Source organism: Carassius auratus, chromosome 17 (assembly GCF_003368295.1).
Source record: "Carassius auratus strain Wakin chromosome 17, ASM336829v1, whole genome shotgun sequence".
Classification (NCBI taxonomy): Eukaryota; Metazoa; Chordata; class Actinopteri; order Cypriniformes; family Cyprinidae; genus Carassius; species Carassius auratus.
In genome coordinates this window covers 15,256,170-15,272,371 of record NC_039259.1, presented here as the reverse complement: position 1 = coordinate 15,272,371, position 16,202 = coordinate 15,256,170, and the positions used below count along the sequence as shown (strand labels likewise).

At 35.8% G+C, this 16,202-nt stretch overlaps 2 protein-coding genes across 2 annotated transcripts in view; one reads left to right on the top strand and one right to left on the bottom strand.

The window, feature by feature from the left end:
* The window catches only part of LOC113117863 (protein O-mannosyl-transferase 2-like), a 5,712-nt gene extending 547 nt beyond the window's left edge, over positions 1-5,165 (bottom strand). The window contains exons 1-16 of the mRNA XM_026286787.1: positions 4,612-5,165; positions 4,448-4,532; positions 4,268-4,372; positions 3,052-3,160; positions 2,844-2,952; positions 2,596-2,755; positions 2,299-2,405; positions 2,113-2,195; positions 1,882-1,991; positions 1,600-1,666; positions 1,461-1,521; positions 1,284-1,362; positions 885-1,036; positions 702-793; positions 544-620; positions 304-425 (exon numbers count right to left, since the gene is read on the bottom strand). Coding sequence (XP_026142572.1) covers positions 304-425; positions 544-620; positions 702-793; positions 885-1,036; positions 1,284-1,362; positions 1,461-1,521; positions 1,600-1,666; positions 1,882-1,991; positions 2,113-2,195; positions 2,299-2,405; positions 2,596-2,755; positions 2,844-2,952; positions 3,052-3,160; positions 4,268-4,372; positions 4,448-4,532; positions 4,612-4,883 — 1,790 coding nt within the window. The 5' untranslated portion in view covers positions 4,884-5,165. The remainder of the gene's footprint in view (positions 1-303; positions 426-543; positions 621-701; positions 794-884; positions 1,037-1,283; positions 1,363-1,460; positions 1,522-1,599; positions 1,667-1,881; positions 1,992-2,112; positions 2,196-2,298; positions 2,406-2,595; positions 2,756-2,843; positions 2,953-3,051; positions 3,161-4,267; positions 4,373-4,447; positions 4,533-4,611) is intronic.
* Positions 5,166-6,706: 1,541 nt separating this feature from the next.
* On the top strand, positions 6,707-10,174 carry LOC113117369 (iron-sulfur protein NUBPL-like). The gene is made up of 11 exons (XM_026285993.1): positions 6,707-7,046; positions 7,163-7,310; positions 7,441-7,475; positions 7,590-7,680; positions 7,777-7,816; positions 8,169-8,259; positions 8,538-8,631; positions 8,917-9,002; positions 9,244-9,364; positions 9,552-9,634; positions 10,076-10,174. The coding sequence occupies exons 1-11, from the start codon at positions 6,915-6,917 to the stop codon at positions 10,136-10,138; spliced, it is 984 nt and encodes a 327-aa protein (XP_026141778.1). The 5' UTR covers positions 6,707-6,914; the 3' UTR covers positions 10,139-10,174.
* Positions 10,175-16,202: the final 6,028 nt, after the last annotated feature.

The window sequence follows — 16,202 nt, the reverse complement described above, 5'->3', positions numbered from 1 at the left end:
AATCCCTATTATGAATAATGAATTATAATGAGATAGGACTTCAGTAGATGTGGCTCCTCAAAACAGTTTTGTTCGTTTTAAATAAACTTTTACTAAAGCGAATAAAAACTATTAATAAAAAACATTTTCATTAGAAATTTTCAATATAAATAAAAACTGAAATGTTGAACTGTAATATAAACTGAAATAAAAATGAGACAAATATAAAAAAAGCATAAAAATGGCACACAAATTACTAAAATAAAATATAAAAGTAAAGCTTATTAAAAAATGATTAATTAATTATAATAATAATGAAATATCACTTTAAAAAATAAAAATAAATAACTAAAAAATCTTTTTAGATATTCTACCTGATAGTTGATTGGCCAGTGCCAGGGTTTAGAGTTCATCTCGTTGTCTTTGGGCTTTAAACCACTGTTTCCCTGAACAAAAATACAAGGTTCACTAAACTTAAACCCATATACTTGAATTCATGATCCATTCTGAAGCAAAATCAACATTTTAAAAGGCAGATTTTTCTTTAGGGTGAGCTTATCTTACCCTGATCATCACAATATGAGACTCCCAGAGGACCTCCAGGAAAGTTGGTTTGAGCACTGAAAGACTGATGTTGGGCACTGTAGACGTAAAAAGATGTTACATGAAGAGCAAAGTAAAACCCATCCGATGGCACATTTCTGTCTATTTTATGAACATACGTTTAGGGTTGATGTGATCCTCAATGTTCCACTGTGTGTTGGGCGTCTCCTTGACATATGGGCTACACGTGACCTCCACTTGCTCCCATCCCCTGTAGAAGAGTAAAGTCCAGTTGAAATGGTTTTCTGTGTGTTATGCACTACAGACCCCATCTAAGGTTTCTGCTGAATGAACGCTCTCACCACTTGGGAAGAGTCTTTCCAGAGGAGCAAAGCACGCAGCCTGTAGAGCGATGGAGAAAACGCACTTTACTACGCAACACCTTCACCAGATCTCCTTTCTTCCCTCCACACACCTCCACCTGCCACAAGTCATTGACATCTCCGCTTCCATTCTGAAACGAAAAGCCATTCTGGTTTAAAATTTGTAATGCTACTCTATTGGAACTTATGAAAATGATTAATATTTATTTGGAGATTTTGTTTGATGTCAACTAGAAGGTCATCTTTTTGCTTGCAATGATCCAATCAGAAAATAAAAACAAAGCTGAATCTATTAAGCCGATAGAACACAAACCCTCCTAATCAATTGATAATGCAAAAGTAATGCTAAAACATTATAATACAAGGGGTAATACTCACAATGCCGTAACCTGTGACCTGCAGGTGTTTTTTGGTCAGTGGAGCTTCATGGAAATGACTATGAAGATTTCTTGTAGTTCTGATGAAGAAAATCAGGCGTGCACTGCTTTAAACTAACAGTTCATATCATTGTTTAGGCCATGACTATGTTACTTTCCCCAAAGACCTTGTACGTACTCTTTGTGTTCCAGTCTAATGATGTCACCATGTCGGACCAGTTCTGGTGGCCCTGTGAGATCTCAGAAGGGAACAGGAGATATTGATTCTTGTGCAGTGTTTCTCGAGAAATATGATGCAAACATGCACAAGAACTCACCGTCAGAGTTGTCAGGTCTCTTGACCAACCATAGGTTGTTATAATCTTTGTGCAAATAGGCTGTAACCTACATGAGGTAAGATGCAAAATAGATTTACACAGCAAGATGATTTCTCATTCATTTTCTTACTTACTCCAAACGTTTTAACAGTAGAGTGTTTATTAGAAATTCTGAACCAAATTAAGAATTACTGATCGGTTTTTCATCTCGAAACCTTCCGGAAATGTTACTGCAGTGCTGCTGTCAAACTGTCTGTAAAGAGTAAACAAAGGTGAAGTGACCTGCTGCTGGGGAGCTCCAACACCTTCTGGGTAGAGATGCCAGTGCGAGTGCAGATACCCTCCTGCATTCGCAGATTCTTCCACAGTTATGACCGAGCCATAGGCCAGATCTGTGTGGAGGGAGGGGTACAAGCCAGGATAAAGTCAGAAAATCAAATTTTTTCACCATTCTTGTTAAAAAAGAAACCGAAGCAGTAAAAATGTCAAATCTTGAGCTCAAGTTGTTCTTACACTCTGGCATGGAGGCGTTGTGCAGATTGTTTCCAATCAAGCGAGACTGAAAAGCAGAGCTGAAGAAACCATCCCCAGGACCGCTGTGTATCGAAAAGAACAAAGCTTTAGCATTATTTTATTGTATCAGTGACCGATGATCTGCTTTAATAATAGAACAGAATATTAATATCGGCTCAGACGTACCTTCTGTTTAAGATGATAAAGTGAACAGCAAATATTGTAGTGTACAGGAACAATGGGAGCATTATCAACCCGAAAACTCGAGCGAATAAGTGCTTCCCAAAATCCAGCTGGTGAAAACGGGAAAATAGTGTCAATCACAACATGCAATAATGTTTAGAAGTTTGAAATCCGTACAATTTTTCTTCTCAGCATGGTGAGTTAAACCGATCACTTTGAACTGTATTCTGATCAAATAAAAGCAGCCTTGTTAAACAGAAGAGATATGGTTCAAAGTCTTTAACTGGTTCTTATTCATACCAAAGACAAGCTGAGGTCCCCAAGCAGCCTCCACAGATCAAATACTGTGTTAATTCCCACCAAGAGGATGACAAACAGCCCAACAAACTTTACTCCCAGAGAGCCGGAGAGGCAGACCCCCGTCAGAAGCAGCCAGAACCACCAGGAGAAGCTGAAAGGCCTAGAGACAAGAAAGAAAATGTGCTCTACATTAGGTACATAAACTCGACCAGTAAAGCTTCATAGAGAACGGCTTCAGATAGCTCTACCTGAGTCTGTGTGTGTTGAATCTGACCATGCAGAGAACAGAGCCCATGATGAAAAACATGAGAATGGGATCCAGAAGAATGTACTGAGAGAGGGTGATACAGCCAGTGTCTGTCGTAAAATGGATCAGTGGATTTAGATTTCGATCATCATCGTAATGCCCCACTCAATACAGGCCAGCTCTGTGTCGATGATCACTTCCACACTCACCAAAGATCAGCAGAGAGGCTGCGATGAGCGCTGCTGGTGTAGATTGAGACAGCTCCAGGACAATGAGGAAGGAAAAAGGAGGAAGACAGGAACCGAGAGCTGCACAGAACTAAACACAAATTCATCACAGGGATTGAAGCGCACATTTGAAGAATAATACATCAGCAATGGAAGTAAAAGCTAACGGCAATTTCTTGGAAAGTACAATTCTTAATTTTACTCAAATAAATAAGTAAATAAATAAAACAAAGAGGTATCATACATATACATAATCAGAATAACTTTTGGACCTCCAAGCATATTTCAAATACAACTTCCAAAATATAGATTTGCATTTTTAATCTTGCAGCTACGATTTTGCATGGTTTAATAAAAAGGAAATTTACATTTTACATTTCATGATGTCCATGATAACGTAATATAATTTAACAATAATAAAAAATAATATATATATAGTCTCGTATGCTGCATTTGATCGATCAAAATACAGTAAAACAGTCATATTTGGGTACATTATTGCAATTTAAAATAACTGTTTTCTAGCAGTTAACTTCCAGAACAAAACATTTAAGATAATGTGCTCCTGTCTTTCTTTCTTCAGTCGTAAAGAAATTATGTTTTTTGAGGAAAACATTTTTTCCAAAATTCAGTTTAAATGCAGTATCAAAGTGTTCTAAATAATCCCAGTCGAGGAAGAAGGGTCTTCTCTAGCAAAACGAACTGATATTTTCCAAAAACATTTCTATTTTTTAACCTCAAACACTCATCTAGCTCTGCGTGAACTTTTTTCCCGGTTCATGGCAGTAGGGTTATGTCTAAAAACTCCCATCTCAATTTCTCCTCTAACTTCAAAATCATCCTACATCACGGTGTTACCTTTTTTCGTAAAATACCCCTTTTCTCAGCTGGGATCATTTTGAAGCTGCATTTAAACTACATTTTGGAAGTTCATACATGGGGCACCATAGAAGTCCATTATACGGTGAGAAATCCTGAAACGTATTCCTCAAAAAACTATTTCTTTACGACTGAAGAAAGAAAGACATAGGAGGTGTGTACATTATATGTACATTTCTGTTCCGGAAGTGAACTACCGCTTTAATAAGCAAAAGCTATATTTCAATCATAATATGAAATTTGATGTAAAACTAATTGAAAAATAAACATTTTGGGAAAAAAAAACGTTAGGATATTCATAAACTGAATTGGGATTTACTGCTCTCATCCCCCAGTAGTTGTGGTGCTCATATTTGTCCCCTGGTTTTATGAAGGGAAAGGTCCCATCATAGCCTGTCAGGTATCCAGCGAGGCCAATCAGCATCTGAGTGAGGAGTGTAGAAGCATTAATAAGATAATTCACATTATCTTACAACTAGAAGGGGTCTGAAACCCTTACCTTTCCAAGGGGTGGATGCACATCAAAGAAGAAGGTGCGGTTAATGTAATAGCTTCCCATTTTTCCGAAATGAGTCTCGTCCCAACTGCAAATGGTCCATAGTGTTCACTGATCGTGCATTGAAAGTAGATTTACAATCACAATTTTACACATCTAATACTCACCATACATGTGGAGGCTCAGTGATTTTGTAAAAGCGTGTACATACAGAGAGCACAAGCACCAGAACCAGAGTATAAACGGGCACATGGTCACCTCTGGAGGGAGAACTGAGCTGTCCTCCTCGTTTGGGGATCCTTTTACTCGCCCCATTAGAAGTCTCCCTAGAAGGCTGGGAAAAGCCCTCAATCCCCTCGTTTGTCGTGCATGTTTTTCGATGTCTTACAGCTGGGGTGTCTGGGCTTTGTGTGTAACAGTCCTTCTGTCTGCCGTCCATTAGCAGCTTTCTTGAAGACAATGAGTCATTATCAAAGTAACGTTAGCGAATCCACTATAAAGACAGTTTCTTCAGTCGCAGAGTTTAATTAATAAACAATTAATCATCACAGGATTTAACCTTGCTCATCAAGACAACGATCCTAATGCTTTCCAGCGCATGTTTGTTGTGCATGTCCATAAACTGTTGTGGATTGTTGGTTTGGGAGATATTGGAAATGTCTGCACTTTACTGTCACCTGCTGGACAGGAGAAGGACATGCGGCCACAGTGACTCCGGTGCGTGGCATTCCCAGATCAGCTCTGAAAGCTTAAAGGGATACTCCACCCCAAAATGAACATGTTGCCGTTTAATAATCACTTACCCCCCCTGTTGTTCCCAACCCGTAAAACTTTGTTCATCTTCGGAACACAATTTAAAATATTTTGGATGAAAACCGGGAGGCTTGAGACTGTCCCATTAAGTTAATTGCCAAGTAAAATACACTGCCAAGGTCCAGAAAAGTGAAAAGCATCGTCAGAATAGTCCATCTGTCATCAGTGGTTCAACCGTAACGTTATAAAGCGACGAGAATACGTGAATAAACAAAAAATAACTACTTAATTCAACAATTCCTTTGTCAACAGTCTCCTCTGTGTCTCTCCATATCACCGCATTCTGCATTTCCTCGTTATTTTTGTTTTATTCGCATACAAAAAGTATTGTCATGGCTTTATAATAGTATGGTTAAACCACTGATGGCAGATGGATTATTCTGACAATGCTTTTCAATTTTCTGGACCTTGACACTCTATTTACTTGGCAGTCTATGGGACAGTCTCAAACCTCCCAGTTTTCATCCAAATTATCTTAAATTGTGTTCTGAAGATGAACAAAGCTTTTACAGGGTTGGAATGACATGGGGCGAAGTGATTAATGACAAAATTTTCATTTTGGGGTGGAGTATCCCTTTAATATAAAAGCTTTACATTATTATTAAATAATCAAGTAAAAGATAGATAGATAGATTTCATGTTTCTGAATGATCTGTATAGATCAATGTCCATATATTACTGATCTACAATCAAAAATGATATAATTCTTAAAACTCTATTAGATGAGTAAAGGTCCGTTTGTATCCAGCTTCAGGACTTGTCTGTTCCCATATGTTCCATGTTTGAGCTCTGAAACAGTGTCACTGTTTTTGCAGGCTGAGAGTTCACTTTGACAATGAGACACAAAGCTGTCATAGAGTTTCAAGCCTTAATCTTTCCCAATGTTGCCATTGAACTGCATCCCTTTGCCTTTTGGTTTTCTTTTTGGGTTTCTGAGTGAGAAAACAGGTGTACATTGAATACAGTGTACATTACATCTCAGAATTAATGCATGTATGTATGTTTTATTGCAAATGTGAGACAGGGGCAATGCATACCCATTTTAAGGATTATATCTTCAGTTGAACTTTTCAAAAAGCAGATGTAGATAAAAATTCCCCTATTAATCTGAACAATTAGAATAAAATTAGATAGGTCATTAATTCGACAAAAACTAGAATTGTGGTTAATTATTTAAATATTTTCCCGATATCTCAACCCATTCAGCCTCACTCTCAGCATCTGGAGGTTTGACCTGCAGTCGAGCATGCAGACGCTGCTGCAGAATCACTCGCGCTTTAATTACAATTACAAATTGTCCGATTACAATGACAGTGATCAACTTAATTCCGAGGTAACATAAATAAAATAAGTTTATTTTGAATTGACCTCGCGAGTTTATTGGTTATGGATACGGGGGATCAGCTTCCGCGTGAGAATCCAAACAATATACGTCATCAACAGTCGACAGTCCGATGCGACTCACGCCAGCGCATGCCATCTGTATTTTTGTTTTAAAAACGCCCACTGTATTTGTGACATATTATATGATTTATTTAAAAACGTAACGAAGTACTAAACCAATAGAGACGAGTGTCACATGGAAACCACAGCGTCATCTCTGTCTTTGTTTTGTTCGTGACATTGTCCGAAATCTCGTCTCTGGGAGCTTTATAAGATGGTTAAATTACACGACAGCTACAAAAGGTTTTTGCAAATATATACATTGTCCTCAAACATTATAGGCACACCACGTGTGGCTAGCAGATTTGTTTCTGCACCTCAAAATAGACATGAAATCCGCTTCAAGGTACGTAAAACTCAACTTTTGATTACAGATGCCCTAATTATTAATGGTGCAACGTTATAGATGCATAAACCCAACGACAGTACAGACACATATTCTCCCACTTTTTCTCTGTTTAGACTTCAGGAGTTGGTGAACGAGCTCTGCAGGAGAGACAGAGGCAGCACATGGCACGAGGTTTGCCAAAACAGAAGCCCATAGCTGGAGTCAAAGAGGTCCTTGTTGTTGCATCGGGGAAAGGAGGGGTGGGAAAGTCCACAACAGCAGGTCGGTTGTCTTTTGGGTTCAGTGACCTTTGTGTGTTTCATGCCACAATAATTTCCAATCTGTTTGTTTGACTCTTTAATCAGCTACCAGCATTTCTCTGAAAAGCTCATTTCGTTTAATGTCTTCACAGTGAATCTTGCCCTTGGACTTATGGCTAACGATCAGGTGACATTCAGATAACCCTATCTCAGACACTGTATTGAAACCACTGAATCATTTAACTTTTTATTAGATGATTTGCCTTCAGTAATATTTTTTTCTTACCACTGTTGCATGTAGAGTAAATCGGTGGGTCTTCTAGATGCTGACGTATATGGCCCCTCCATTCCAAAGTTAATGAACCTAAAAGGAAACCCCGAATTAACAGACAGTGAGTTTTGTGTCCACGTTTGCTTTGTAAATAAAATATATTTTGTTTTATTTCAAAAATTAGTTTGTCATCTGATCCTATTTTCTTTATATTCAGAGAACTTAATGAGGCCACTTGTGAATTTTGGAATTCCTTGGTAAGTACATGACTGATTTATAGTTCTAGTGCAGAAGTGTTATTTATATCGACTGCTGTTCAAAAGGTTGTTTATTTGATCAAAATTACAGTAAAAATGTAATTTAAATTGTAAATAATGTTCAGCATCATTACTCCCGTCTTCAGTGTCCTTCAGAAATCACTATAATATGCTGATTTTCTGCTCAAGAAACATTTCTTATTATTATGTTTGTTGAAAACAGAAAAATAGAAGTATTAAATTATTATTATTTTTTAATCTCACAGACCTCAAACTTTTGAATGTTTTTTTTATTTTTTTATTTTTAATAAAATGTTTAAGGTTTTACTTCTTGCTTCTCCGTCTTCTGCAGTATGTCAATGGGCTTTCTGGTTGAAGAGGTTGCACCTATTGTGTGGAGGGGTCTGATGGTGATGTCAGCTATTGAGAAACTCATAAGACAGGTGTGCAATTTGGATTTGGAAATTGCTGTAGCTAGCTAATAGGATTTTGTCAAATAACTATTTTTTTCTCCGCTGTCCTCATCCAGCACAAGTTGATGTGATTTTCTTCAGTACAGTTCAATTTCCATCCATTGGCACATTTTGAATGATTGTGCAAGAATTATATCCTCTACCCTGGTTTCATGTTAAATTGTGTCATTTTCTGCAGTCTAAAAAAATCATCCAATTTACTCAACATTGTTGTTCCTTTCACTACTATAATGACTTTTTCCATGCAGGTAGATTGGGGGAATCTAGATTACCTTGTGATTGATATGCCTCCTGGAACTGGAGATGTCCAATTGTCTATTACCCAGAATATTCCTATAGCAGGTAAACAAACAAATGTTACAGCTGATTTATGGTCTGTATGCCTCTTTTTGGCATCGTTTACAATCTGAAAGAAGCATTCTACCTAATGTCAGTCACAACACGGCGCAATGGATTTTTCCATTTCAGATTGTCAGTGCTTGTATCAGCTGGGAGAATTGGATGCATTAATGTTGTCTAGTATTCAGAACATTCATTTTATTTACCTGCTCTTAAACATAATGCAAGTACATTTTGACTGGTTTATACACCAAACATCAAGCTTAGTTGTATAATTTCTGCTTTCAGGTGCTGTAATCGTGTCTACGCCTCAAGACATCGCCTTGCTAGATGCACGAAGAGGTGCCGAGATGTTCAGAAAGGTTAACGTTCCGGTAAAGGATTTGCTTTTGTATTTAAGAGCACTTCAGCTCCAACTTGTCATTAAATTATAGTGGAAAGTAATAGAGTTTAAGCAGGCTGGGTTCGTGCTGATAGAGACCTATATTGAAGCAATATAAATGGCATTTAGTTTATATTTTGTGTTAATTATATGACCGTTACTTCCGACAGAAAATACCAGATTTTTTTTTTTTCAATTAAAATTATGTTTAAGGATGTGCTCTGTGCATTTAGGTTCTGGGTCTGGTTCAGAACATGAGTGTTTTCCAGTGTCCCAAGTGCAATCATCAAACACACATTTTTGGCTCAGATGGGGCTAAAGAGCTGGCTCAGACCCTTGGTGTTGAGATGCTTGGTAAAGCTATTCTGTATGAAGTATTACATGATGACTGACTCTTTTAGCATTTAAGCACATAAAAAAACAACAACTTGAAATTGATCAAATGTAATGCATATTATGAGGTCAAATCGCATGTAGCTAGATTTGATTCATGTGGATTGGCCAATCTATGAGGACACAAGGTTTTCTTCTCTCACTCCAGGAGACATTCCTCTTCATCTCAACATAAGAGAAACATCGGACAAGGGGCAGCCCGTGGTTGTGTCATCCCCTGATAGTCCAGAAGTAAGTGAATCATGTTAGATTCCTGTCTTCCTTTTATTGTTTTCCATTAGTTACTTACTGTAAGCCTTTCATGATCTTTGGGTGCATACATTTGGTACACTACATTTTGGTAACATGCATTGATAAATGACAAAATTGAAATGCAAAAATGGCATATTTATTGTATATAATATACAGTTGAAGTCAGAAGTTTACATACACCTTGCAGAATCTGCAAAATGTTAATTATTTTACCAAAACAAGAGGGAACATACAAAATGCATGTTTTTGTTTATTTAGTACTGACCTGAATAAGATGTTTCACATAAAGGATGTTTACAGATAATCCACTAAGAGACTAATCAATCAGAGTTTCTGATTTTTAACAAACATTTATAGAACTGATATGAAATAATTATATTAATTTTCTAATATATTCATGCATATTTGCCTGTTTTGCAGGCCGAGGCTTACAGAAGAGTTGCAGCAGCAGTAGTACGCCGACTAGCAGAGCATCTGAGATAAATGATGTCCACATTTAATGTAGTTTTACTGACCTGAGAAACATCATTGTCTCCTACTTGTTTACCCTTTAAATTGATAACACATACCTATTATATTATTATAATTTATGTTCTTTATTCATTTACTGACATACAGTTCATGTTATTTATAGATGATTAAAAACAACAATCATTTTGGCAACAAGTAAGCTTTCATTATAATGAAAATAAGAACTCATTGCAATTATGAGCATATTATAATAATGTCCATTTCCATGTACAAATCTCAGATGTGGATATTTTCCCACCAGAACAGACTGACACGGTTTTTTAAATAAAAGGAAATGGCTAAAAGGAAAGGTTTTTGGCAGCTCCGGTTAATGTGATTGATTTCACTTTTCACCTCCATGAAGATGTTCATTACAGATCTTGACCACTTGATGGCAGTGTATATGTTTTTCATACATCTGATTGTACTTTGTGTGATTTAATTAGGTCTTTCACTTAAACGATGACAAATTTTCCTCCTTTGACAGTAACATGATTGAAGTCTTCTGTTACTTGATTACATTTAATAAAGATAAACGTTCCAGGTCCAATAGGAAAAGTGGGATGAGAAAAACAGGGTCGCTTCCTGCATATTTTCACAGCTCCCTTGACTCAGCTGAAACAGCCGTATTCAGTCCAGCCCTGTGTAACACTGGCCAGACAGACCAGTCTGTGATTCATCACAGCAATGAAGCTTTTTTGCTTTCTTTTACTCTCAATTACTTAACTGTTCCCAGAAGACCGACCCAGGGGTTTCAGCTGTACACTGACCTCAGTTGAATTTGGACAGTTTCACATTTGGTGTTTTTTATTTTCTCTTTGTTTTCAAGATAAAGAAAGCGTTATCATGATAACGTGTCTTGACTGATGTCATTGAGCGCAATGCTGTGACTCACACTCCCATGAGTGTCTGATTGAGGTAGAAACAGCAAATAAACATCCATTCATTTACAGATGTAGATTTCACCAAAATTCTGCCTGGGATTTTTGTCCCAGATAGGGAATTTCACAACAAATGGGAGAATACCATTCATAAATCTGATCCTGGATCAGATGACCTCCACTCATGAAACCTTATCTGCTTGTGAGAGACTGCATATTCAGATTACTTGAGAAGAAACATGATTGAGCATGCTTCAGGTAATTCCCAGCTGGCAAGGAACAGATTTCTAAAACCGTGTCCTTGTGGCGTTCTCAGTGGCATTATAAATGCAGACTTTGCCCCATGTGGGAAATGTGGCTTATAGCTTCCACTTCCTAAGGCTATGGAAAAAAAATCAATAATTAAATGGGGTAGCTGTGCAGCCCAAGAGGACAGAGGGCAGTCTTATTTCGGTCATCTTTGATTCATGAGGAGATACCGGTAATAAGATAAGCTGAGGTGCAAACAAAAGAGATTTAAGAGGAAATCGTTATCTTTAAAATGAATATTGCTCAAGAATGGTCTCTTCACTGTAAATCATAGTTGTGTAATGTAAAACAGCACAGTTTTTCAACCAGATCCTGATCAAATGATCATTATTATTATTGCAAATGGCATAAATAATTATTTAACTATACGTGGCAATCTCTGCATCCTTATGTTCAGAACACGATGAAGTCATCATGGCTTCAGTATTGGCGTTATGCCTGTAAATTGGCTGAAGTGGTGATCTGCACATGTATAATAGACGATATATATGTATAATTGATTAAAATTATGTAAGGTACGTGCCTTCTGGGGCCGAGGTTTTTCAAAGCAGCTAAAGTATACTTACTGTTGGCATGTATAATAAATCTTCATTAATACTATATCTTGAGATCTGATTCTGAGAAACATCCGAACATTTTCAGAAGAAAATTTGCAAAAACTGGACCTTTAGGAGCATCCGAGCTTCCTTCTGTGGCTGTGCCTTAACTTTATACCTTATACCTTAAGAGTATATTCCAGGGTTATTATAATTAAATTAAAATTATAGTTTAATTAAAGCCATAAAACGCAAGTAAACCTGACTGAAAAATAAAAATAAGTTTTTATTACTAAAGATGACTTATACTAGAAAACACAACAGATTCAAATTAATGTAAACAACAATAGAAGCTAAATTCTACACTGCATACTACACTGTAAAATATGTTTTTTGAAGATGTAAAAAAAATGATTTTTTTTTATTATTATTATGAGCATGTTTTACAAGAAAATCATATTTCAGTATTTCTTCATCAAATTTCACATTTAATTGAATGCTATTTCCATTTCTTTGTAATTATTTGTGAAAATTCTCAGAAATTTCTAAGTGAAAATGGTTTCAAAATAATCCTACCACTTTTATCAGCACCCCTCTAAATAATATGCATCTTTTTTTTTTACACATCCCTCCATGAAATATATACTGTATCTTGCAAAGCTGTTAAAAATTAACATATTTTTTTTTTGTCAGCTTAACAAAAGTAACAAACAACAACCCAATGAAGCTCTTTTCTAGACTCTCATAGGAAGCATGTATACTTGAATTCTGGAGATCTGCACTTATTCTTCAGCACTTATTGCATTTTAAAAACCTAGCTAAAAACAGCATTTTTAAGCTCCTGACTTTAAGATCAGTGAGATATTCTGACAATATTACGGATGTGGCTGTAGTTATTTGCATGATATCTCTCTCCTGAAACCTCGTCTGCAGACACCCGGAAACCCAGCCCTTCCCACAATCCCAAGCGTGGATCCATAACCATGGCAATGTAGCAGTGCTGCTGCTCAGGGTAAATAGCAGCAGCTGGTTCCAATTGCACTGCAGCGCAGGGGAACGAGAGGGGGGCGATGTCTATGTTGAGGTGCTTTAATGCTCTAGCATTGGCATTCTTTACAATAAACTTTGGGAGCATCTCTATAAGCAATATTAGCTTTATAAAAGTATATTTTAGATAGTTGAGCAAGTATTTATTTAAAAAACAATGTGAGGAATATCCTTTCTGTATCAAACATTTACCTAAGCGTTTGGCTATTTTAGATGACATTAAATGCATAGGGATGACTGGCCTTATTTTGCACAATCAGGCTCCACACAAAGGGTTTGGTTTGGACACCAGGGCTTCTCAGCAAGACTCCAAGCACAGCTGACAGTGAATCTGCAGATCTGAGGGGTGTTGGAAGGAGATTTGGGGGTGGGGGGAAGGTAAATAATTCATGATGTAAAAAGAAAAGGGAGGGCAAGATTTAAAGGAGGCACAGACAGACACATTATGAGGCCTGATGCTGAGTGTTTGATGTCCACACATGCGTTTTGTGGGCACAAGCTGCACTAATGAACATAAGAATATTAATTAGTGCTATACTTTGCACACAGTCTGTGTTGGGGAAGCTCGGTCATTATAGAACTTTTAAAATGTTTTAAATTTAAATAAACTAGAATCAAATAAAAATATTATATGAAAACCATGTAACCAAATGAAATAATTTTCTAAAATTACTAAAACTGAACTAAAAATCTTTCAAATTAAACCTAGAAATATTTGCAAAATTTACAAAAATATTAACAAAATGACAAAAACTATATTTAAATGTAAACTGAAATATAAAATAAATGATAATAAACATTATAATAGGAAATAAATTATACTACAATAACACTCTTTTGAATCCAGAATGACAAGATCAGATTGTTTTTTTTTAAGTTTCAATGGATGGTTTACAAATGAACATCCATTAGAGGAAGTGATGGCTGCATATGGCTGATGGCAGTAACATTTGAATGTCAAATTCAGACACAATCATGATACTGTGATGAAATTCACTTTCAGACCCACAGGCTTTTAAAGCCATTGTTCAACAAAACAGATCAGATCTGGATTTAAAAAAAAAAAAAAAAAAAAAAAAAATATATATATATATATATATATATATATATATATATATATATATATATATATATATTGTAGTCAGACTATCTGATTTAGTTGTTAAGCGCAGCCTCAGAGAATCCTGAAAGTTTCATGGTTTTTACAGAAACATTAAGCAGCACAACTCTTTTTTTTTAAACATTAATAATAGTACAAAATGTTTCTTGAACAGCAGATCAGCATATTAGGATGATTTCTGAGGGATCGTGTGACACTGAAGACTGGAGTTATGATGCTGAAGATTCAGCTTTACCATCACAGGAATAAATTATTATTTTAAATACATTCAAATAGAAAATATTCTTTAAATTGTAATATTATTTCACAACAGTTTAACAGTATTTTTGATCAAATAAATGCAGTGATGAACATAAAATACTTCTCTCAAAAACGTTAAAAATGCTATTGACCTTTCTTGAGCTTCTGAATGGTATTTGCGGTATGAAAATATGTGAAGTATGAAAAATAAACATGACCCATTTTTTGACCAACATGTAGGCTTCTTTGAGCACTTAGCCAATAACATTGTGAGTGAAAATTAACTGAACAAAAATCCAACCTTCTTAAAATGAAAACATATATTTTGTGTTTTTTTTCTTATTAATTATATAGTAGTGCCAAATCTACCTGCTGTGATATGTTTAATTCCATTTTTTTTTTTTTTTTTTTTTTTTACAATTGTTGTTCACCACATGATGATGGCAGTATTTTTATAGACAAAACAATGATCTCAGACCCTAAGTGGTTGAACTGACCATTTGCATTTACAAAAGAAGAAACCTGACATTTGTATTACGTCCCGGGACAGGGAGTGTCTGGCCACTGCCCACAGATAGGAGTTGCCTTGGGAACAGATGCTCTCTAGACAATAGATTTGGTGAATCATTATATCAAACACAAACATATCAAATACAAGAAGCAGCGTGGGCACACCTCTGTGTGTGTGTGATCCATATTCATACCTTAATTCTGCTGTTTAGTAGAAGGGGATTCTTCTGCCTAGCACAGATATTTATAAATACTGAAGGAGTATGTGTTCAAGAGCAATCATAAAAAAAGAAATTGTTGACAAATAAAGGAATCATAACTGAAGAATAGTAAAGCAAGGTGTGTGTCTGTTAAGAATAATCTAAATTTAAATAAACTAAGCTTGTAAGCACAAGAGAGGCTGTGCATATTCAAAAGGAAGGGGTCAGTTAATTTCAGTGCTAACTCAAACAGTAAACAGTGTACTATAAACATTTTCCTGGGTTCTCTGGGTACAAAAAAAAAAAAAAGTTTCATTGATGAAGTACAGGTATGATGAAATAGATTATGATAAAAGCTCTGGACTCAGAAAATATTTTAAATTTAACTTTAGACTTTTGCCAAATACATCCATAAGAGTAAATAATGTGCAAACAGGATAAGACCGGCCTTACTAATCTACGGTGTTTTCTCTGTCAGCTGAGCCTTCATACAAACAGACCAGAGGCCTGTTTCATAAAAAAGGTCACCAACTATGGTTTATTTCAGTTAGCCTGACTTATTGTCAGTTCATTTGGTTCAAAATGAGTCAGAGTAACTGAAATAAGCCCGGCTTATTTGGACTTGTTATTATTTAACTTTTTTTATGAAACAGTCCCCAGATCAACAGAGCTTTAACTTCCAGCTTCAAACGACTCATTTTAAATAAAGTCATATAACACATTTCACAATTCATATACAAATCATTTATTAAAAATATTACTTTTATATAATTATATATACATATATATTTTATATAATAAGACAAAATATATAAATGTATATAAATTAATTTATAAAATCACTGAGAAATGTACAAATAAATAAAACATAAATAAAACCTTGGAGCAAAACTGCAAAAATGCTATTTCAATCAGTGAATCTCAATCCAAAAAGGCTACATAGATAGATAGATAGATAGATAGATAGATAGATAGATAGATAGATAGATAGATAGATAGAGAGTTATTGTTGATACAAATAGATGACTTTTTAATATATTATTCCTTGATTACCTACCTGCCATAGCAGCACAGATTAAATTAAGATATCAAAAATCAGAAAGTTCCGCGGTGAGCGAATTGGAAAAGTTAGTGAGGAGAGAGAGAGTGTGTGAGAGAGAGAGTGAGAGAGAATGAGTGAGAGAGAGAGAGTGA